The sequence below is a fragment of the Penicillium subrubescens genome (assembly GCF_028828155.1).
Source record: "Penicillium subrubescens strain IBT 31985 chromosome Unknown utg000007l_segment0_segment0, whole genome shotgun sequence".
Taxonomy (NCBI): domain Eukaryota; kingdom Fungi; phylum Ascomycota; class Eurotiomycetes; order Eurotiales; family Aspergillaceae; genus Penicillium; species Penicillium subrubescens.
Genome location: NW_026643157.1, coordinates 264,714 through 285,813, shown reverse-complemented (window position 1 = coordinate 285,813; position 21,100 = coordinate 264,714). Strand labels below are relative to the sequence as shown.

General features: G+C 50.0%; 10 protein-coding genes across 10 annotated transcripts; 2 read left to right on the top strand and 8 right to left on the bottom strand.

Moving 5' to 3' along the window:
- Positions 1–383: 383 nt before the first annotated feature.
- On the bottom strand, positions 384–1,679 carry N7473_009854 (uncharacterized protein; the record flags this gene model as incomplete). The annotated part of the gene is made up of 2 exons (XM_057155793.1): positions 384–1,514; positions 1,578–1,679. The coding sequence occupies 2 exons, from the start codon at positions 1,677–1,679 to the stop codon at positions 384–386; spliced, it is 1,233 nt and encodes a 410-aa protein (XP_057004448.1).
- A 715-nt stretch (positions 1,680–2,394) lies between these two features.
- Positions 2,395–3,224, bottom strand: N7473_009853 (uncharacterized protein). Its single transcript, XM_057155792.1, has 2 exons — positions 3,022–3,224; positions 2,395–2,944 (listed from the first exon to the last, which is right to left on the bottom strand). The coding sequence occupies exon 2, from the start codon at positions 2,790–2,792 to the stop codon at positions 2,469–2,471; it is 324 nt and encodes a 107-aa protein (XP_057004447.1). The 5' UTR covers positions 2,793–2,944; positions 3,022–3,224; the 3' UTR covers positions 2,395–2,468.
- A 1,041-nt stretch (positions 3,225–4,265) lies between these two features.
- On the top strand, positions 4,266–5,348 carry N7473_009852 (uncharacterized protein; the record flags this gene model as incomplete). Its single annotated transcript, XM_057155791.1, has 1 exon — positions 4,266–5,348. One exon carries the CDS (start codon positions 4,266–4,268, stop codon positions 5,346–5,348), a length of 1,083 nt encoding a protein of 360 aa, XP_057004446.1.
- Positions 5,349–5,717: 369 nt separating this feature from the next.
- N7473_009851 (pseudouridine synthase PUS7) lies at positions 5,718–7,961 on the bottom strand (the record flags this gene model as incomplete). Its single annotated transcript, XM_057155790.1, has 2 exons — positions 5,718–7,701; positions 7,759–7,961. The coding sequence occupies 2 exons, from the start codon at positions 7,959–7,961 to the stop codon at positions 5,718–5,720; spliced, it is 2,187 nt and encodes a 728-aa protein (XP_057004445.1).
- Positions 7,962–8,391: 430 nt separating this feature from the next.
- Positions 8,392–9,927, bottom strand: N7473_009850 (uncharacterized protein). The gene is made up of 2 exons (XM_057155789.1): positions 9,478–9,927; positions 8,392–9,391 (listed from the first exon to the last, which is right to left on the bottom strand). The coding sequence occupies exons 1-2, from the start codon at positions 9,859–9,861 to the stop codon at positions 8,540–8,542; spliced, it is 1,236 nt and encodes a 411-aa protein (XP_057004444.1). The 5' UTR covers positions 9,862–9,927; the 3' UTR covers positions 8,392–8,539.
- An 878-nt stretch (positions 9,928–10,805) lies between these two features.
- N7473_009849 (uncharacterized protein) lies at positions 10,806–11,996 on the bottom strand (the record flags this gene model as incomplete). Its single annotated transcript, XM_057155788.1, has 4 exons — positions 10,806–11,120; positions 11,194–11,478; positions 11,551–11,807; positions 11,876–11,996. 4 exons carry the CDS (start codon positions 11,994–11,996, stop codon positions 10,806–10,808), a joined length of 978 nt encoding a protein of 325 aa, XP_057004443.1.
- A 1,252-nt stretch (positions 11,997–13,248) lies between these two features.
- N7473_009848 (alpha/beta hydrolase) lies at positions 13,249–14,235 on the bottom strand (the record flags this gene model as incomplete). Its single annotated transcript, XM_057155787.1, has 1 exon — positions 13,249–14,235. One exon carries the CDS (start codon positions 14,233–14,235, stop codon positions 13,249–13,251), a length of 987 nt encoding a protein of 328 aa, XP_057004442.1.
- A 649-nt stretch (positions 14,236–14,884) lies between these two features.
- Positions 14,885–16,961, top strand: N7473_009847 (fungal specific transcription factor domain-containing protein; the record flags this gene model as incomplete). Its single annotated transcript, XM_057155786.1, has 2 exons — positions 14,885–14,887; positions 14,994–16,961. 2 exons carry the CDS (start codon positions 14,885–14,887, stop codon positions 16,959–16,961), a joined length of 1,971 nt encoding a protein of 656 aa, XP_057004441.1.
- Positions 16,962–19,206: 2,245 nt separating this feature from the next.
- N7473_009846 (uncharacterized protein) lies at positions 19,207–19,719 on the bottom strand (the record flags this gene model as incomplete). Its single annotated transcript, XM_057155785.1, has 1 exon — positions 19,207–19,719. One exon carries the CDS (start codon positions 19,717–19,719, stop codon positions 19,207–19,209), a length of 513 nt encoding a protein of 170 aa, XP_057004440.1.
- Positions 19,720–19,867: 148 nt separating this feature from the next.
- Positions 19,868–20,272, bottom strand: N7473_009845 (uncharacterized protein; the record flags this gene model as incomplete). Its single annotated transcript, XM_057155784.1, has 1 exon — positions 19,868–20,272. The coding sequence occupies one exon, from the start codon at positions 20,270–20,272 to the stop codon at positions 19,868–19,870; it is 405 nt and encodes a 134-aa protein (XP_057004439.1).
- Between the last annotated feature and the right edge of the window lie 828 nt (positions 20,273–21,100).

The window sequence follows — 21,100 nt, the reverse complement described above, 5'->3', positions numbered from 1 at the left end:
TCGCCATACCTCGCCTCGACAAAAAGATCAATATAAAGAGAGATTCATGCGTAAAACCTCATGCCGAGAATCATATACGGTTGGGACCAATCACTGACTCCATACGGAACACTGCCTGCATGTCTTTCCCAACATCTCGGAGTTTCTTGTCAATCAGATGAAATCGCCGGCCAACCAGAGTCTTCACATGCGGCCGAGGCCTTGGCGCATTAGAAAGGCTGCAGGGAACGTTCAAGGGAAATTCTTGCAATTGCGATCGATCTCGATCAAGCTATGTAGTACAAAGAGGAATCGCACGCACGATTCGCTGTTTCCAAAAGACAATTCGCGCCAGTCGTTGAACAAAGTGGAAACTATCGTGGTACAAGATACGGGACCCTCGCTCAGCGGGGTTTGGTGTTGAGAGGGACGGGAGGTGGTGTAGGCGGTGCAGATGAAGTCGGTGAAGAATTTGCAGGAGCAGCACGCATGTCGGCCCTCTTAGGAGGCGGGGGAGGAGGTGCTTTCTTGCGTTGGGCTTGAGCTTCCAGGGTACTGTTCGCGGTTGATTGAGTTGGCATCTCAGTCACGGTTGGAGTGCGATTTATTGCGGCGCTGCTAGTGCTGGGAGCATTGGGACCAGGAGGACGAGGGATCCTCTTGTTCGCGTTGGCCGAAAACTTGCGATCTTCCACAAAGGTATTGAATCGCGACGTCACCCCACCCCATTTTTCTTTGCCCATATCAATCTTATCTGCGTGACGTTCGCGGAAGCTTAGAGGGGGAGGAAGAGCGTCCTCTCGATTTCCGCTGGGGATAGGTGTTCGTGCCGGGGGCTGAGGCGCTGTAGACGGCGAGCCCAAATTGGACCGCATCTGTGAGAACCGAGACTGTAGTTCGTTGAGATTCGCACCCTGGGCACCCGAAGAAGCCGGGGAGGAAGCATTCGCCTCGCCGATCCCGAGTCCCGGGACCGAAACGCCTGCGTTGGCAAGGCGGGATGTCGCTTCTTGATTGATGTATCCTTGGGATGCAGGAGGCGGCGTAGCGTTGTATGCCGGCGGCGGAGAAGGAGTATGTGAAGCGGCTGTAGGATTTCGCGGAGGAACTCGAGGTGGAAGCTGCGGTCTAAGCTTCGCACTCGCCGGTGCGGGAGCCGAAGCCGAAGCAGAGGAAGCCGAACTCGGTGAATCGAGGCGCCGTACGGGAGGCGGTGGGAGATTGTTCGTAGTCAGCCCGGTCGTGTTCACTCGATAAGGGATTGGCGGAGCTGGAGGCTTTTGAGCAGCCTCCTCTTCTTCCTCCATCGCTTGTTGATGGTATGCATTCTGCTCAGCGATCTGGGTCGGCGACAACGGAGCTCCAAGTCCTCGGCGATCGGGGGTAGTCTCATTCGGTAGAGCTGCGGCGCCGTGATAATGGATGTGCTTGGGTGGTGGACCAAAAGACGACGGATCTTTCAGCGACGACAATGGTTGGGATATGTGGTCGGAAGCCTCGGAGCTTGAGTCTTTCCCTTTACCCATCCATCCAGCCTGTCATATTGGTTAGCGCAGGAGCCTTACATCTGGCCAGTAGTGGTAGGGATAGGGACTCACCACTTGGTTGATTCCCTTGAAGTCGCCACGCCAACTTTCTTTCTTTCCCTCTTTGCCCTTCGGATGCCAGCCATCCTTCATCACATTCTTAAAACCACTCATGATAATCGGTGAAGTGAGTGAGCTGTCACGGAGACTCGGGGACAACGGATACCTGACCCCGCTTACTCCGCAGTCACGTGGAGGCGGTTCCCAAATGGGCGATGTGGCTCCGATGAACGTTGTGTGAAGGACTATTCAAGTCAACGCAAGGGGTGATGACTCGATGATTTGTGCTGGTATCTTTCTTCGCCGGTGGAAAGAGTGCTTGTAATGGAACACTGTTAGCCTGCTTGTCAATCAAAGTTCCAAAAAGCAGGTTGTGGTTTTTTTGCTGGGAGCCGTCGGCATACCGTATGGACAAGCCGCATATCACGGTATCCTGAAAGATATATACCAGCACCGCAGGTTGCTCAGCCTATATGCAGGAGACTGTTCTACCGGGCACCCTTGAAAGACGTGGGAACGATATCTCTTACAATTACTAGGCTCATTGGGCCTCAGATCGAATTATATTCTCTTAGACACTTCTCAACTATTGATTATCGACACTGTGCCGTGAGCTTACCCAGACCTGTTGAATTATTACTTGACCATATCAGAGCCACAGTTTCACCCCTGTTCCCTTCGTAACCCACTCAAATCAAGTCTCTTCAAGCCCCATCTTGCCCTCCAATATTTACTCGACACCAGTGTCTCGGGACATCCTTGAATCACCCAATACCACTTTTGCACAAAAAACTCAGACATTTCCCAGCTCTGAGGAAGCCAAGGGTCACCCCAAACCAGCATACCGATGTCTCCATTTGCAGGATCCATAAGATCAGTGCAGAGCTCGAAATCATTAAAGAATTACACGACGGTAAGAAGATTATCTCGCATCCGTGGAAAGGGGAAGCAATCTAACCAGGGATGGTGTTGGATGGAGCGTTGTGTAGTCGTGGGACAGAGACTGCCAGGGAGAGCCTGAGACTTGGTTTTTTGAACAGTCGGAGAGGGCAAATTGAATCGTGAAACCACATCATCCTCCATGTCCTGCATGGTCAATCCAAGGACTTTCATATTATCCACAAAGGCGCGAAGACGGTTGAATTTTGATAAGGTTAGTAATTGGTCCAGACAAGGGTTGGCTGTATAGTATCTGGTATAGGCAGTTGCGTTGAATCGAGTCATCATGGATATCGCTTCTGAGAGAGTTTTCGGCTGCCGGAACTTGTCTGCTTCTTGTTCATGGCTGAGATGTGGGAGAGTAAAGGTGTCTCTGCGATTGCTCTTGGACTGCGAGAGCAGTTTCTTTTGCTGCTCGCGGAGAAGACTTCTTTTTGCTCCTAGATAAGATTCAGCCACATTAGAAAACATTACATGCATAGAGCATCAATTGGGAGGAATGTTATCAAAAGCTTACTTTTAGCGCGATGATTCAACTTGTTCTGCAATTTGTTCCGTAGTACGGGACCAGCGATCCCTCTCCAGTCTTCCCCGGCCCGGGATGCTCGGGTATACGACGGCCGAGGACGAGATACAACTGCCTGTGCATCATCTCACTTTGTACTTGAAAGGAGCGTATCCACGTCGTATCAGAGAGGAAACGATTGGTTGAAAGGAGACTCAACGGAGTTGTAACTTGGGAACATCACGCACGGTGAGCCTAAATTACGCTTGGTGCCTGAATGCCTTAGTGTCTCGAAGCCTAAATCTAATTGGGCGCGTTGGCTGACAGCTGTAAAGAAAGTGCAGCTTGTCATATAACCACCTTCATGTAAAATACATATACTTGAGTAAGTGAATGATCATCTCGAGTCCGCGGCACATACGTAAAACTTAAACGGGTTTAGGGCGGGCGATCCATCGTGTTCGCCCCCAAGGAATGCGTGGCAGAAGTAAATTTAGAACACTGCCCAAATCGTCAGACCACCAAGAACTTCAAAAAGACCACATAAAGCAGCGCAGAATAGAACAGCATTCCTTGTTCAAAGATCATCTGTTGCTTCCAAATTGTCTATAAACCTGTCATGATCTATCATAACGTCTCAGTTAGATTTGAATTGAATGGATGGCCAGGGAATTCTTTGTACGTCCGTACAGTAATTACGAAGCGCTTCGGCCCCAATCAGGGCTGTGCCGCCCCCAAGCTGACCCTCACCTCCCCCACCTGCGCGCGAACCGCCGTCGCAGATGAGCGGCTTGTTGCTGTTGATGAGTGGTGAGTGGTGATCGAGGAATGGGAAGAATAGGGTAAAACCAGGAGTTATGAGAGGCTGTGAACTGCAAAGACTTTTTTTGTGGGCGCTTTTGCCAACTTCACTTCTTCCTCGATCGTGTACACTTCTTTTCTACTTCGTACTTCTCGATATCTTTCGACGATAACCTTCACCCTAGAAACTCACAAAATCAGAAACTATCCACACAGTCTAAAAGGAATACGGGGTCATGAAAGCCACCCGTACTCGTCAACGCCCCATTCAAAAGTGCCCGTTTCCCAACCTTGGCCCCCAGTCGTCCTTTGTGTCTTTGCGTGATCCGGTTTCCTTTGTTTGAGTCCGCCACGAGGGGAGTTCATCTTCAGACTTTCTAGGACTTCAACTCCTTCCAGATTGTGCAATATACCGGCTGTGATCTTGGATATAGCTCACATTCTCTGAATCCATCATGGACGATTCCATGAATCTGGATTATCTCAAGCGAGATCCCAGATGGTCGCCGTCGGAGGAAGACGCATCGATCATTAGTTCAGAACCAACCGTGACGTGGGGGACAGATGCGATCGCGACACCAGTGACGGCAGAGGCTTCACATATGGCAGCAGGTGGAACTTGGGCAGCAGAAGCTGCTTCATCGCAGGAAGGATTGCTTGAAAGTCTGGGTGGGAGTCCGAGTGCATCGATTACGCCTGCATGGTCAACGACTACCACCGAGAGGACATCGACCATACCCATCTCAACTAGCAGTTCATCTGCGGTATCTGAATCAACTACTACCCCAACGACGCCAACATCCACATTGTCGACTACATCGCCAGAGACAGCCATGACTCTCACCGGCACGGTTGTCAGTACCACCAGTGCAGTCGTCGAAACAACAGCCCCCGGCGCTTACTCCGGTGGAGGCGACTCAATCAAAAACAAACTCGCCATCGCCATCCCCATCGCTGTAGTCGGTCTCCTCATCATCCTAGCTTTACTATTCTTCTTCATCCGTCGCCGAAGGCGTCGCACCGCCCATCCGCCATACGAAATGTCCGGCACCGAAACACCTGGCGTCTCAACCGCCGCTCTAATGGCTACCACGCCTAGAATCATAGCTCCCCCGGAGCCTGCAGCGACAAATCTCCATCAACTACCGGTAATCGGCGTCACGGGTAGTTCAACCCATGAAATCACGCCTGGTTCCGCATCTGCACGCTCCGACGATGATGCACGCACGGAACTTGGAATTGCCATGGCTGTACCGATGGATCAACGGCTCAGTGCGACAGAACATGATCTACGTGAATTTAGTCGGCCGGTTTCGTCGGTTAGTCACCGTGTTAGTGCGGGACCGCCTAGTGCGGGCCTGGCGAGTGTACGGATGCCGTTTGAGACTCAGAGTAGCGATGAGAATGATGCGGTGTCGATTATATCGGGGGAACGTGGCCGGACGGATCATGACCGTGATTTTGATGATATGTCTTCTGTGTCATCGTTTGATGATGATCATTCGCCGGTTGAGGCTCCTGGTCAGAATTTTCGATGATTGGATGGGCTGAGGTTAGGGAGAGGCTTTCGTTTTCTGACCATGTTCGATTTGTTCCACGAGGTTTAAGCACTGGAGCACTTGGAGTTGCGGTGGACTTTTGTTTTGTAATTTGTGGGCTTATCAATATCCAACTTGCCATATATGATCTGTATTCATTTTCAAAGATCCAGCCTTGAATGACATCAGATGGCCGAGTAAGGCAGTAAGAGGTAGAAAGAATACCTCATAGTAAAAAGGGTTGACACTCGAGGTCTCTTCATTGGCGTATGTTCTTGGCGTTTTTTGTTCCACTTTTAGAAATAACAGGCTATGTACAAGGAATGTGGAAAGCCACGCAATATCCATCATATCCTCCCAATCATTGGCTTACCGACCACCACCAAGATCAGGCTTGTACTCACGAACCTTACCCTTGGTCAGTTCGCGGAGCGCCATGGTGGCGTACTGGCTAGAGCCCAACTGGAACTTCAACACGACGGCCAACTTATCTCCAGTCTGGGCCGCTGCACTGCCACCCTCGTTGCTACCCTTGAGCTTCTCCATGTCCGTTTGCACGAACTGCTCGTTATCTTCAGAGTACAGCTTAACCTCATGCGAGAAGTCGGATCCCATCCGACTAAAGAGCTTGCGGTAACCACCACTCAGACTGGTGTCCTTGTTCTTGCGGCGCATGTTGAACGGGTCAAGGCCGCCGCCTTGCTCGCTGGCCATGAACTTTTTATAGAACTCGGTCATTTGATTGGCTGGGTACAGCACGTCAAAGCCGGGCTGGGGAAGCACCACGTCGAAAATGCTGTACTTTCCACTGGCGGCCTCGTCGGCGGTCAAAGCCCGAGCCCGAGTGAATGCGTCTTCGGCGGCATATGAACTGTTCTCGCCCTGGGGGAGAACGACAACCTCGCCGTCTTCGTCCACGCCGCTATTGGCGTCAGCACCATCGGTCTCTTCCTTGTCCCGGTGCTCGCTAACAATAACCAGATCGCCCTCGACAACCTTGTCACCGTAGAGTCGCCAGCGCTCGCTGGCGGCAAAGTTCCAAACAAGGGACTGGTATGCGTGCACGTAGATCAGTCGCAAATTGCGGGGAATGGACATGATGGCACCCAGGTAGTCGTTCTTAACTCGACCCAGGTGGCGGATGATGTTGGCCTCGGCAGAGAACTTCCGGGGCAGCTTAGCGAGAGCATCGTTGACATTGTTTGTGCTTTGGAAGATATAGATAGCTTCAGCGCGGGCCTTGTCGTCGGTGCTAATCAGTGCTGTGGATGATTCGCCCTCCTGCGCAGCAGCGAGGACATGGGGACTGTAGTGAAGAATAGCCTCGGCGGCTCCCTTGAAGTCATCCTGCAGCATCTTGACACCGATGGTGTCAGTGCGGGTCAAGAAGGTACCGAATCGCTGAAGACCGTAGTAGTTGAAGTAACCGCGATCGTGCAGTTTCTTCAAAGAGGTGCCAACAATCTCGGAGGCCTTGCTGACCGCAGCTTGAGGATCCGTCATGTCCACACCAGGGAACTCACAGTCGCGGAGCGTGATCACGAACTCGTTGCCGCCGAGATCACCAAGCTCGAGCCCATGCTTGCGGTACTCAAAGTCACCCAGGGAAGCATTCCGCAGGGACTTGTTCATGTTCGCAAGTCGCTCTGCTTGAACACGAAGGACGCAAGCACGCTGAGAGGTCACACCACGCCTATCCTTGGTACCGGCAAACTGGAAGGCCTTCGGGTTCATCTTCATCGTGCGTGCCAGGTAAGAGATGACCTCCATAGTATCCTTGTTCTCCTTGTAGATGGTGAAATGGAGATACGCGCCACCCAGCTCGTCCCAGCTCACGCGGCCGCCGCCGCCACTTCCCCGACCAGTGTTTCCACGGTGGCCTTGGGCTTTGCGCTTGAAGCGATTGCTAGCAGCTGTGATGGCAAGGTTTCCCTCGCCATCGGCGCTCGACTCTAACTGCGAGTTGAAAATGCGGCGGATGGCTTGGTGAATCTTGGTGCGGAGATCACGGTCGGAGACCACAACCGTGACCTTGCCCAATTCACTAGGCCGAGCTTTGGGCGAGTTCATCGCTGTCTCGTGCAGAGTGACAATTGCGGCCGCATTTTCAGCGCCAAAGTACTCTGCGAGCAAAGCGTTGTCCTCTTCCGACACTTTGAACTCGGCGGGTGTCGCAGCTTCGGGGGTCTCGGTAGCGTCTTCCTTCTGCGCGGGCTGCTCCGTTGCCTGCGCCGGCTGTTGCGCTTCAGTCTTAGCGGTAACCTCGTTGCTCGAAGAGAAGGGCGCGCGGGTGTTTCGGAGGTGAACAACTTCGCCGGAGGGTGTGATCTCATTGACCAAGAAGTCGGTATATCTATAGCGGGATAGTTAGTCCAGTTCTCACGAAACCACTCAAAGCTCCAATTCATACCTCTTCTTCAAAATTCCCGAGAAACCCTCGCTATCAGCGGTCACAAGCTCCGTAATGCCAACATCGTATTCCTTGGTAGTCTGGGTGTCTGGTGTCACAACACTGCCATCTCCTGGAAGCACCTCAACCGTGACATCGGTCGAAGGGACATCCTCGGTCTTTTGCCGCTTCCGCGGAGACTCCACAAGCTCTGGTCGTTCCATTGTGATTAGACTTGGTTGGGGAAGCAAGTTGGATCTCCGTAACAATCTCAGCGGAGCAGGAACTTTTGATGACGCATTGAGACTAGCGTGATGCGGCGGGATGAGGGTTAGCCCTATTACTAGATTGGGAAGACAGTAGAAGTACAGCAGGTGCAGCTTAATGCTTCATATCCGTGCTCTGTAATTGAGTAAACTTTAAGTAAATGTAGGTAGCAATATCTGGGCTTTAATATGCTGTAAGATAATTTCTCTCTTTTCCGGGCAGCCAATTCTCATCATGGTTTCCTAGGCCTGGTACAATCCCAGCGTTGAACCGAACATGGCTAAAACATAGGGTGACATGCTAATTGATTGTCATGCCTTTATTCTGCCTTGGTGAACTTGTAGAAGGTCTACTTTAACGCAATTGATGATAATTGGTACAAATAAAGTCGGAATGTTATCATGAATAATCACATAACATAATACAATCATACAGATGAGCCCCCCCAGTCATGGCGCCATAATGCGTATATGTACAATGGAAACAGTAGTCATGTACAAAACAGTTGAATCCAACATGGAACCTTCGTAATCGCTCACCCAAAGAGATACTTCTTCCAGCTCTGCTTCCACGGCTTCCAGGTCCCACCAAACCGATGGTTGATGCAGGCATGGGAGCTACCAAAGTCTTCTGACCCGCTATGTCTTTGTCCATTACCCCAGGCATTCACAGGTAAAACACATAATCCACCCAGTTGGGATCCTGGCTTAGACTCAGAGCCCTCGACACACAGTGGTGCCTTCAGTCGGTAGAAAGGTGCCCATGTCACCCGCTCTTGGGGAGTGGTTGAGTACTCCGCTACAAGGTCGCCCAGACCTTCGTCGGCCTTAATTGACTCTGAGATCAAGGAGTGATTTGACGGTAATGTATCGGAGAGCACATCTAGAATGGCATCGGTGAAGACGCCCGGTCCGGTGATTTCGAGGGTAGTGAGTTCATTGTACCGCGCCCCGAGGAAGATATTACTTTCGTCTTTGTGGCGCTTCGTATGCGATAGGACTCGCACGATCACTTCTCTCAAAAGTGGACTGAATCGACGCGGCGCATACATCGTGTACTGGATGAAGCCGTAGCTGCGGACCCAGTGCCAGTCACGCATTTTCTGAGAAGAAGCGAATGGCTCGTCGATTTCGATGCCCACGACGAGGGAAATGTCGGGGTTGTCGGTTTTGAACACTGAATTCCGGAGCGATGGGCATTGCTTGATTGATGTCGCGGGGAAAATATCCGTATCGGCATAATAGCCACCAAAGTACCACAGAATCAGATAGCGCAGTAAATCCGCTCGGAGAACATGATGCGGGTATGAATGGTATAGACTGGCGAGACCTGGAATGGAGGCAAGAGTGATAGACACAAATTCGTCGGCCCATTCGGTTGTCACAAGCTAGTAATTGGAGACAATCGGTTAGCGACGAGTGCCGAATTGGGTGAATTGCGCAATGCGCAAAGGTCAAATTCTAGCGAACTTACCGAGTACTTCCATTCGGAGTTCTTCTTTTCAAACTTGAGCGAATCATCACTGCGCATTTCTGCGCTGGGATTCTGGCCCAGCATGATCTGCCATAAGGTATGCGCCTTGTCCTCGTGGCTATTGAGCGCCAATTGCTGGCGCTCAATTTCCTGCAGCGCATTTCTCAGCTTCTCTTCATATATCCGATCGGGGTTTCTGCGAAATGTAGAGTGGTAGAAGTATCGCGGCCGGTCCTCGGAAAGCGCAACGTCTCCGCGGCTGTTCAAGTCACTCTTCAGCGCTGGCAAACTCCTGACTAGCAAGAACAAGGCTAGCAGGGCGATAAGCACGACGACGCGACGCCGGCTGGACCATCCCCGGACGGGCATGTATCGCCTCAACATGGTGCGCGGACAGGGACCATGATGAAGGGAAATTTGGAGTCGAACAGGATCGAATACGGGGGAGGGGAAGAGCCGGCGCAACAAGATTCTCCATTCGGCTGACGGGGGTTTGGAGGCGAGTGGACTGAGACCCTTGGGCGTGGAGTGGGGGCCGAGATCCACTGCCCAGCGCTGATTGATGCTTAACTGCGGGTGCCCCTGAGTGGCGCCTTCCCAAATGGGGTTAATGGTGATGAGGAGATGATTTGCTAAGAGAGTTGGTTTCGCTTGTCATAAAAACTGAAAGTACGAGTTGATACAGGGCAGAAGTAATCCAGAGAAGAACCCAAGCCGAGTAAAGTTAACTATAAAGAGCTCCTATACACACCATAGCAAATATCATGTGACACATGCTAAGTGAACTGCGTGAGGACCGTGTGGTCATAACGATGTAAGTTTGTAGGAAAGAGGTTTGGGAAGAGGTTTGGGGAGAGGTTTGGGAAGAGGTTTGGGGAAAGGTTTGGGAAGAGGGTTAGAAAGCGGGTTAGAAACAGACTTAGAAAGACGTTAAAAAGACGTTTGGGAAGAGATTTAAAAAAAGATTTAAAAAGAGATGTTTAGATCAATTACCTACCGTAGGGGTATACTAGATTAAGAAGACTAACAGGAGTGATTGGCAGAGAACAGGGTACCTAGTGCGGTATGGGGGGTGTTACAGGGCAGCAAACCTTAGTGAATGAACAAGAGATACATTATCACCGTGAAGAAAGAAGTCAAGATGGATTCTCACGCGGGATCCTCGGGCTTTGTCTTCCTCCCACCGCAGAACCAGATTCTCTCTGCTTCTGCTGCCTCCTTGGCGATTCTACGGTCCTAGCCCGTAATGCGAGATAAGAAGGCCAGAATATCGTTAGTGCGAAAAGCGAGAGTGATGAAGAACAATGCAAAGGGGATGGTAAACACAGCTATAGATGTTCATCGAGTGGCTCACTGTTAGCATCCAGCGTGGGGACCAAAAGGAAATCGAATACATAACGTTGTGTGAGTGACTGCAACATATTGATCCAAGTGACGACATAGGTAGATTTCATCTTCTCTTCGCCTTCCCCGTTGCATTGAAACTGGGTGACAAGCAATGCGAAGATGGAAGTCATGAAGGAGGCGGGTAAGAAGAGAATAGTCACAACAGTGAAGACCATAATCGTGTTCCCCTGGAGTCGGGTGGACCGCCACTCCCAAAGCGTAGCGTGGCGTTGCTGAAGGTCCATAAGCGCATTGAGCTGCTCGCAAGGTCACGGTGAGCGTCATCCAGAGCTAGAAAGTCCCTCTAGGGGAGATATGGGCATTACCAACCTGTTGAGGGGTTCTTTCCGCTTCGTCCTGCATGGCATTCACCTTGTCTAGGGCACGACTAACTGACAGATGTTTGAATATGGGGTCTCGCAGCGCCAAGGCAAACAATTTACCAATTACTTCGAGTTGGTCCACTAGAATCGCCTTTATCATCCGCAGTTCATCCTGGATATCTTTGATTTCCTGAGGCAGATATGATTCGGTGGCGATGACAAGTCGATACTGCTGTCCCGGTTGTCCCAGCTTATTGACGAAGCGTTCATAGCAAGCTGCCTCGCCATCCGCCTACCGGCCAAGCCCTTGGTAAATATAAAAAGCAATCATGCTATGCAGAGAGGGCGGGGAGCGTAAACTCACGATCCTGCTGATGGAAATGTTAAACATGTCCAAAAACCTAAACTCTTGCCCCAGCTTCTTTTCCACGTCCATCCAGGTACTAATGCACTCTTTGATAATGCCCTTCATGAGATTCACCTCACCGATGACACAGGAATATTTGATTTCCCCTGAACGAGTCTTCCAGATGACGCTCTCACGCACGCCAGTCGTATCAAATGGGTCTGGATCGTCTGTTGAGCAAGCTTGTCGTTGAGGAAAGGCCGTTACCATGACGTCTGCGAATCGAATAAGTATCACACTCTGGGGATCTTTCAGCACAATGCTTCGAGACAGACAGACTTACTTTCCTCCTGCCACGTCCATAGCTGGTCGGCCATCATCATTGCGGGCTCTTTCCACTTTTGCTCTTGGCCAAACCGGGTTATAACTTGACCCTTGCTTCGCGCCGCCGTGCTATCGAGCATATAATAGAAAGACTGGTCGAGCGTTCGTCTAATGTGAAGGGGATGTTGTGATCTACTGTTCGTGGCGTACTGGTCAATGAGCTGCAGGTCATGGTTGTTTCAGAGTGCTCGTTCTGTGTATGACTTCAAGTCCGTCTTGAGGATTTTCCTTGAGGCCCCTCTGTCGGAGGTGGGATTCCTCAACATCTTTAGGAAGTTCAGCAACGCGGAAGATAGGTATGTGTAGCTTCTATCAACCGGAGATAGGTTCGTACGGCGGAAGAGTGAGTGGATATCGACGAGATCATCGTTTTCGGCCCAAAGCGATTCCACCAATGAAGGCAACGTGTCTAGATCAGCTTCAAGAAGGAATTTACATATAGAATATAGGGACCTGTGATATCGACGCCGAAAATGACAACCTCTGGCGCCAGAAACGGCCGCCTTTCCACCCGACACTTTGGACGGCGAGCCGCCGCACGACCGCCCGCTGCCCTATAGAAAGGCCAAAGTAGCGTCAGGTACATTGTGAGAGCGCTTCCGCCACTGGAATATGCGTAATTCCGACGCCCGCGACCGTACGGAGTTGTCAACCCCAATGGGTTGCTACTCGTACCAAAACAAGGATGAACATCACGTCAATTGATTTCTAGATGGTGCAACACTTTTATATGGCGAATCTCAGTCATTTATGTTGTCATTAGGCACCAGGATATTCAACCTCCGTGGACCTCCGTTATACTGTAAGTTCATGGGTATTTGAACCCCCATGAGCACCCTCATTTCATGTTTCTTAATCAATCAATCATATACTCAATTGCTCCCCAATTGATTCCGTTGCCCTGATTGGCCTATCTCCAAGTACTCCGTAGCTGTCACATTGTTGATAGGAGTACTCATGCTTAATTTGAGCCTGGTCGAATTATTCCCCAGGCGTAAATGAACCGATACCCCGGGGATAGAGTCTTATTACTTAATAGTGAATAATTAGCCGCCGCCTACGGCATGAGCCCGCATGTGCAATCAGTATCCTTCTCAGTTTGATCATTGCTGGGCTCCCTAGCTCTCTGTGATGTTGATTTACTATAGTGTTCACATGCCAGCCAACTCTACTGTAGTGCAAAATTTACATACAAACGCAAAGAGCAACCAATGAGAAAGTGTTTTGAGTCTCGATTTCTGTCAATAATACGCCTTCTGTTCATTTGTCCTGCTCAGCGACCATCTGAAGGACTTTCCATCTTATGTCAAGATGTACATGAAAGTAGCATCCCTATTTAATACCAGCAAACCATGCGGCAATGTTTCCCACATTGCGATCAACACAGTCCGGCTGGTCGTAGTGCTGAAAGTGGGAAACCTCGTTGTCCCAGATCAACTTTTTCTGATCCGTAGGAATGGACTCGTAGTGACGCTTAGCAGCAGCTGCATTCATGCAGTTGTCACCGTGGATCAACAGCGCGGGCTTTTGCAGCTTCGCCACGCCCGGGACTGTGGTATAGTCAAAGTGGTCCAGATCACTCATCACCGCATATCGGTTTTCGAATCCTTTCAATGTCCAAGAGCCATACCAGGACCAAACAACTGGTCCGGGAAGACCAGCCAATGAACCGGTATTAGGATCAGCAGCCTTCGGATCAACCAACGGTTGATACACCACTTCCCCGGTCTTTTCGTATAGTTCACGAGCCTGTTTGGCTCGCTCAAGACGCGCATGATATAGGGCTTCTCCCTGTTGAGCAGTGGGCATCTTCAACTCTCCGATATCCATGCCAGGCTCCCAGGCAACACACCCAGCACAAATCATGTAGATGTCGGTTTCGTGGTCGCGGTAGTATCCCGAGACCGAGGCCACACCTGCAACCCGGGTATCATAAGATGCCACGTCCAGGGACTCGGGGCCGCCCTGGCAGATTCCGACTAGGAAGAGCCGAGACACATCGATATCGCCACGTGCAGAGAGGTAGGTAAGTCCTGCGACTATATCCTCATTTTTCATTTTGGGGTTTTCTAATCTTCTGGGTTGGCCTGTGCTTTCTCCGACGGTGCGAGGGTCGAATATCAAAGCTGCATAGCCTTCGTCTGCAAGGCGAGTTGCATACTGAAGAGGTGCTTGCTCTTTCATGAAGGAGTACGGGCCGGTGACAACAACACCTGGTGGGTTCTTGACATTGGTAGGACGGTAGAGGATTCCACCAATAGTCTCACCATGTGAAGGATACTGGACCTTCTCGGTGGTGTATTGGCCATGGAAAGGCATCTTGGAAGGATGGGACAAAAGTGTATAAAGAGAGATTTAGTAGAAGAGGAGTGGTTTAAATTCCGAGATCCTGCTCAAACGACTTCACGTGCAGGGGTTATATAGTGTTTTTGCACACAGCGCATCGGTGATCTTTCGGATTTACAAGAAAAGGACTTCATCTCTGGAATTCTATTTAACAAACAAGTGCGGCATATCTCCAATCATAATATATTTCTTGCTCGTGGTCTCCGCTTTCGAGGAAAGCATTTAAGCTATCGCCGATACAGGTGGGTCAGGTCAAGCTCTTATCGCCGATGGACCAATGACAGAGCGCTTGCGAGAATTCTAATCCGCTGTCCCTCGCCCAATTACAAATGGCCAATGTTCGTCAGAGCGGGGAGGCGCGGCGCTGCAAAAGCTGCAAACGGCAAAAAGTGAAAAGCTTCGGCAGACGATTACGTTCTCGAACACACGTCTCCATGACATCCACCTTTAGACCTTTTTATTGAGTCAAAGTCAACAAGACTTTAGCTACTGCTGGAATGGTTGGAGGGCAAAGCAGGCCTCAAAAGAGAAGAAGGGCTGTTATATCTTGCACTGAATGCCACAGGCGAAAGCAGAAAGTAAGACTCGTTCTTGGGTCCATTTGTAGTTGTCATCTAACACAATGGTCAGTGCAACCGCCAATGTCCGTGTTGTAATTGTATCAAACGGGGATATCAGGTACCGATACTTGATGTGTCTACTATGGATGGTAGGCTGATCCAGGGAAGTAGGAACTCTGCCATTATGATTACGAGCGGGATAAGTACCATCAGTCGCCATGCACTCATCCTATCGACTCTGGTCCTTCGGCGAGCAGCAGCAGCACCAACACGGTGCTCCCGACCCCACAAACTAGCCTGGTGTCCGAATGGGCCAGCAAGGACCAGAGCAAAATTTCCAACTTTGGATACTCCAGTCAGAGCAGTCACCATACCCTGGCATTATTGAGGGTCACGGAGCAATATACAGATCACAAGCACACGTCAACTGGCTCATATGGTACAAATTATGACACTTCACGGGGAATCTTCCAGAGCGACGCCGACAGAAAATATAAAGAGCTAGTCCGCCATTTGCCTTCACAACCGTGCATCGATGTTCTTATCCAGACATTTTTCTATGGCGTCAACTGGCAGTACGATCTAATTGACGAGGAGCATTTCCGAGAGCAGCTGGATGCATGGGGCAAAGTGTCGTATTCCGCTCTTCAAGCGGGGTGTGAAAAGTTGGCCCCCGAAATGCGTGTGTTCCCAGCTCTGCTCTTTCAAGTCCTTGCCCAGGCTCTATTGTTTCATCCTCCTCAAGATGAGAGAATTAAGAGCTTGTTGACCATGGCTGAAATGACATTCTACGATCTCGGTGTGGAATTCAGTGACGTAGGTGCCGAAATCCTAACGCTTTTGGGTAAAAGAGGCATCACAATAGGCACGGTGCAAGCAGGCTTACTACGTGCCTCATTTTTGAAAAGCAGTGGCAAAGTGATTGAAGCTTGGCATACGCTCGGTGCAACAATCCGCGATGCGCAAGAAATCGGTCTCCACACTGGACGACTTATGTCAGAGCAGTCGTCGGATTTATCGGAAAATGGCGTAATTAATGCTCGGGAGTCTTACATTGGGCACAAGATTTGGGTAGTTTTGCACATCTGGGACATTCATATGGCCGTCGTTCTCGGCCGACCAATTGTCACTGATCTTAACCTGGACAATTTCACCCGCACCGTGACGAACGATGAGAAACGACGAGAATTATTCTCACATTGGCAAAAGGATACTGATCCCCCTCGGGCGTTTGATGTCATCCTCGCCGGCTATAATGTGGCTTATCGATATTTCCCACAGATTCATCGTCTAGGGCAAAATGGAGCTAGGGCTCAAGACTACACTGTGGTTGAAAGTATTCATACTGCATTGAAGAAGAATCTGGAGCTTCTGCCATCTTGGTGCCAGTTAGAGGACCCGGATACAACGTTTGATCAAATGCCTGGTTGTCACTGGCTACCTCTCGCACGCGAAGGATTGTCTTCGCTCATTCACCTCGTGTTTCTCACCCTCCATCGGCCTTACATATTTGCAACAGCCAAGAGTCGCACAGAGGCTCTCAAAGCTGGAATTGCCATTCTTCGTGCCCAAGAACGATTGTTTCAGCGCCCGGAGCTACAGTCATGCAAGATATTCAACCCTGTCTATGCTTCTTTCGATGCACTTGTTCTCATTGCTGCCATTTGCATTGCCTTTTGCAACCAGGGTTTAGAACAGTTAACAAAATGTATTCAGGTCCTTGAAAGGGGCGTGAAAAGGTTAGAAGCCATCGGCCAGTTCAATCCCATGGCTAGATCAGCCCATGCAGTGGCCTGGAACCTCTATCGCCAGCTTCAACGCCGCCTCACTACCTTTGGGACCGCAGGAAGCTCCAGAGACCAATTTAGCAACACAGACATGGCTTCTCTCAATGGCCATACTGATTACCTTATGGGAATGTCGTCAGAGTTGTCTTTCAACAACGTTTCACCATCCAACCCCATCCAGGATCTATTTTATGACCATCTATCTATCTCACAAATCACGAGACCTGATGCGCCGAACAATCTTCCGTTCGACCCTCTTACTGTGGATCGTACAGATGGGTGGGACTTTGAAGGAACATTCGCGGATACAAGCTTCTGGAGTTTGATGAATGAATTCAACCTTTCATATTAAGATGGGGACTCTGCTGACCGCAAGGACTCACGACTGTTTGCAGTGTTTTCTTGTCTAGTCTATTCGCATTGTTTTCTATTCCCCTCATTCTGATCTTGGCGATTTTTGTACATTCTTTAGGCGTGCCGGTTATAACCCTTCTGGTCTTATCTTTCTTCATTGATTTAGGCAATCGCTTAATCTCTAGCTGCTGCCGCTCTCTTAATTGGATCTCTGCTCTACTCTTATCTCGCGCCTCAACCCGCCTATGCTGGTGGGATAACCTTCAACACCCATCCATTGATATGTAAATTAAGTTTAGAAAGAGCAGAAAAGCGGACACAATTTTGCAATGCTCGTCTAGAATAGGTAGGGGGGAGGAGAAAGAAAGGGCATAGTATCTCCTCTTACGTGCATTAGAGCAAGCTAAAACAGCATGGAATGGTATAGATGCGTTTTAGGGATGTTTGACCAAGGGAAATCGATTTGATTGATCGATTGAAGAAGATATCGTTTGAAGTGGAAAATAGTAGGCCTGATAAAATCCCATCTGTCTCTTCCGACTGCTGTAAGGTTGAAGCGTGGTGTTGTAATACAAGGAATAACCTGGTAAAAGTTGCTTTATGCGCCAAAGTTTACAAGCGCGCCTCTTGATATCTTTCTTTCTCCATGTTCCCTCCTAATTGACATGCTAGTATTTACATGGTATCTGTCCAATCGTAAGATTATAATATTTTCACAGCTCACTGTTGACGCGGCTTCCAATCAACGCATCATTACCTGACGAATGAAGGAAACAAGTCTGTGAGTGAGCACAACGCTGAATGCTGCAACAATTCTGAAAGTATACTCAAGCATGGCGGCGAGCCAAAACCAGATGACGCTACCGGCCTATGCCTGCTATCCCTGGATGGCGGCGGCGTGCAAGGCCTCTCATCGCTCTACATCCTGAAGAGCATCACGGACGCCCTTGGTGGTGAAGTATAAGATCCAAGTGCGCTTTCGACCATAGAGTGTGTGGATGGTGAATGGTAGGGACAATTCCCGTCCTTTGAGATCTCGAGGCAAGTGCCTTACACTTTTTCCCACATCCCTCTTTTCCAAGTAGATGTATGTTAAAATGCAGTGGTTGGTTGGCCGCATGATGCAGCATCGGCCAAGGTCAAGGGCGTGTGCGGTATTTTCACTATTGACGCCACATCACTGGGCTGGGCTTTCGAAGATTCATCGACTGGGTGTAGAGGAACCGGAGAGACCGAAGATACACAACAACTGGGCACCATGGTACCCGAGACAAGGCAACCGCGACCCTTTCTGGGACGCCGGGGCTGTGTGATGTAACCTCGGATGGTGCGGACGGAGCGAGGCATGCGGCATCGAAGGTATACTGGCACATTGCAGATACGAAGGAAGGCAGCGAGCTCAGAGACGAGCAAGGCGCACTATAGATGGCTTCGTAGCATGATGGACAGTCACGCTCTTTGAGAAGTAGGAGTCTCGACATGGGAAATCACACAAATGTGGCTGCGGGCTGGATCATCCCAGTGATTCTGCTCCTGGGAGACTGCTCCATTCCAAGGGGGAGAACGAGCTGAGAGTCGGATCGAGCGGCATTTCCGGTAAAATGAAAGGGGCAGTACGTCGGGCTGAAAGCCAAGGCGTAGTGGTTTGTGGGGGCGGATAGGAGAGAAAAGGGGCGGCGGCGAGTGCAAGATAGAGGAGTTGAAGGGAGGAAAAGAAGGAGAAAAGTGGTCGAAAGAGCGAGGTCGGGTCTTTTATGTCAAGGCTATGGTGGAAGAGGTGACAAAACAGTGTATTAGGGAGCTAAGCAGGGAACGACAAAACTAACCGCATATAGTAATTCACAGGTCCCTATATTACAAAGGAGAAATGTTTATTGAGCAAGCGCCACTCCCTGCGTTTCTCAATGGATATACGGCATCTAGACAAAGTCTGGTTCATGCTTCCCGGTTATCTGTACCTACTAGAGATTTATTACTCACGTAGAGAACCTTGGATCCACCTTTGCTCTTCGAGCCAATGTCGCAGCCAGGCTATATAAAGGAGATATAGGACTGAGCAGACCCCCAGGTCTGACGATTTGACCAAAGTTCCCGCCGAAGAATCTTGTCTCTTCCATCAGTCGCAACATTAGAATCTAGATACAAGTCAGATACTCGCTATTGCTTTTTTATTACTCAAATGGTCAGTACCTCGACCCATTGCATCTAGGCTCATCTGGTTAACATTGCACAAACCGGGTTCATCACGTTGTCAGGGGTACCGGGAATTGACTCACATTATTCGCCGAGAGGTGTATCCAAGTGATTTTATCATCTCCGTCCAAGATTTTATGGTTTTGTAAAAGTTCCGATACGGGCAACTGCTTCCAACTCACCCTAGTGTCATCACCAACCTGAACCTTAGTGGCCGTGAAGACTTGATCCACCGGGGTCGCTGGGGATGTAAGGTTGTTGGCATAGCCGGAGCTCTCAAATGCCGCATTTTTAAGCTCCCGTACTATTGCCTTGGTAGTCGGAGATACTATTTTGGCGCCGAGTGACAGCGCGAGCTTGACAGGGTCAGTATACTGATGGTCGGTTCCTGGGACTTCTGGCTCCAGATAGCCTTCTTCGTGAATCCTAGCAATCGATCCCCAGTTGAGCCCGTGATCAATTAATGCTCGTACAACCTCTATATGCCCACGGCTGATCGCAGCGCTGAGCGCGGAACCAGCGTCATATTCGGCGTCCACAACGAATCCCGTTTTGAAGTGCATATGATTCCCTTTTCCGATAAGCTGTAGACTTTGGTTGATTCGACCCTGGGCCAGATTCACCTGTGGAGTGTCTTTGGCAGCGCAGCCCTTATTTCACCATGGTATGAAAAGAGCCGTGCAGCTATCTCAGCGTACCCCTTAATCGCCGCTAATTCCAGAGGGCTGATGCCACGCAGATCGGGTGGTCTATAAGCGACAACAGCTTCATGTCTTTCTGGGTGAGGGCAGAACGGGCTCGGGTTTCCACTTCGCCTATGGCCTCCTTTTGACAAATGATTTTTACGCTCTCCTTGTTCTCGTAGAACACCGCCCAGTGTAGGATCGATTCGTCGTTTGCGGTCTTCACCAGGTAATCTTTGCCACTTGCGATCGCCCAAGCCAACCACTCAGTCATGTTGTGCTCTGCCACGATATGTAGAAAGGTTACTGAAGGTCCATACACCTGCATGCCTCGCAGGCAGTCGTGCAAATGCGCCCACATGGAGAACAATGCCATACGGCCTAATGGGACGAAAATCATTTCGCTTGGTCTGATGAACGACAGATATGACATTTGGTATGTGGCGGTGTAAGTCAGGCCGGCGTAACTCTCCAGCACCGGAACCGTGCCAAGCTGTCTCGATTCAGGATCACCCGGGTCTAATGATAAGACTTGCTCGGTGAACTTCGGCAACTTTGGCCCCAGTCATCTCGATATGACGGCCAGTAAGTTTCCAGGCATTGAAGTCCGGCGGTAACCAACCGTTCATGACCGCGTTGGAGGAATGCGCGATACTCCATACCAAGATGCTCTGTAAAGAGCGATTCACATGCGTCTGACTTGAGATACTGCTCAAGTGAAGGTTGAATCAAAGATACGATTCTGTCTCGTATATCAGGCTTCCCATTGAACGGATGGTATGCGAGGCTCGCAAGAGAGCCTGTGCGGTCTAGTACCATCGACCTCATCATGGCGATATTGTCCGACAATCGCTCATCGCAAAGCCAACAAAACTCTCCCAGTGTCAGAGATCTAGGAATAGTCCCAATGAATATTTTTCGTTTTTAGCGCTACTTCTGTATTATAAATCAATTACAATAATGCGTAGGATTCTTTGGTACACAAGGCCTTTCTCGCAGCTGTACAGTATATGACATTGTGAGATAAATAAAGATAAAAACCCACTGTTTGTTTGTTCGGCTGAAGTACGTCTCCGTTCTTTCACCTTTGCTAGCTCCACATAATAGTCCCCCCCCCCCCCCCCCCCCCCCGGCCCCACACCGTTTATGTTTCTTCAACAGCTCGTAGCTGATGTCTACCTAGGATTAAAATAACAAACATGTAGGTTCTCTGTCTCGCATGCGATAAGCTAGCTCTAGAGAAATTTGAGTCTTCGGTCCT

Coding starts and splice junctions, on each gene's coding strand:
- N7473_009853 (XM_057155792.1), bottom strand. CDS start 2,792: ATGATGACTCGATTCAACGCAACTGCCTATACCAGATACTATACAGCC.
- N7473_009850 (XM_057155789.1), bottom strand. CDS start 9,861: ATGTTGAGGCGATACATGCCCGTCCGGGGATGGTCCAGCCGGCGTCGC. Junction 9,392..9,477: donor ACTCCGAATGGAAGTACTCG/GTAAGTTCGCTA, acceptor TCCAATTACTAG/CTTGTGACAACCGAATGGGC.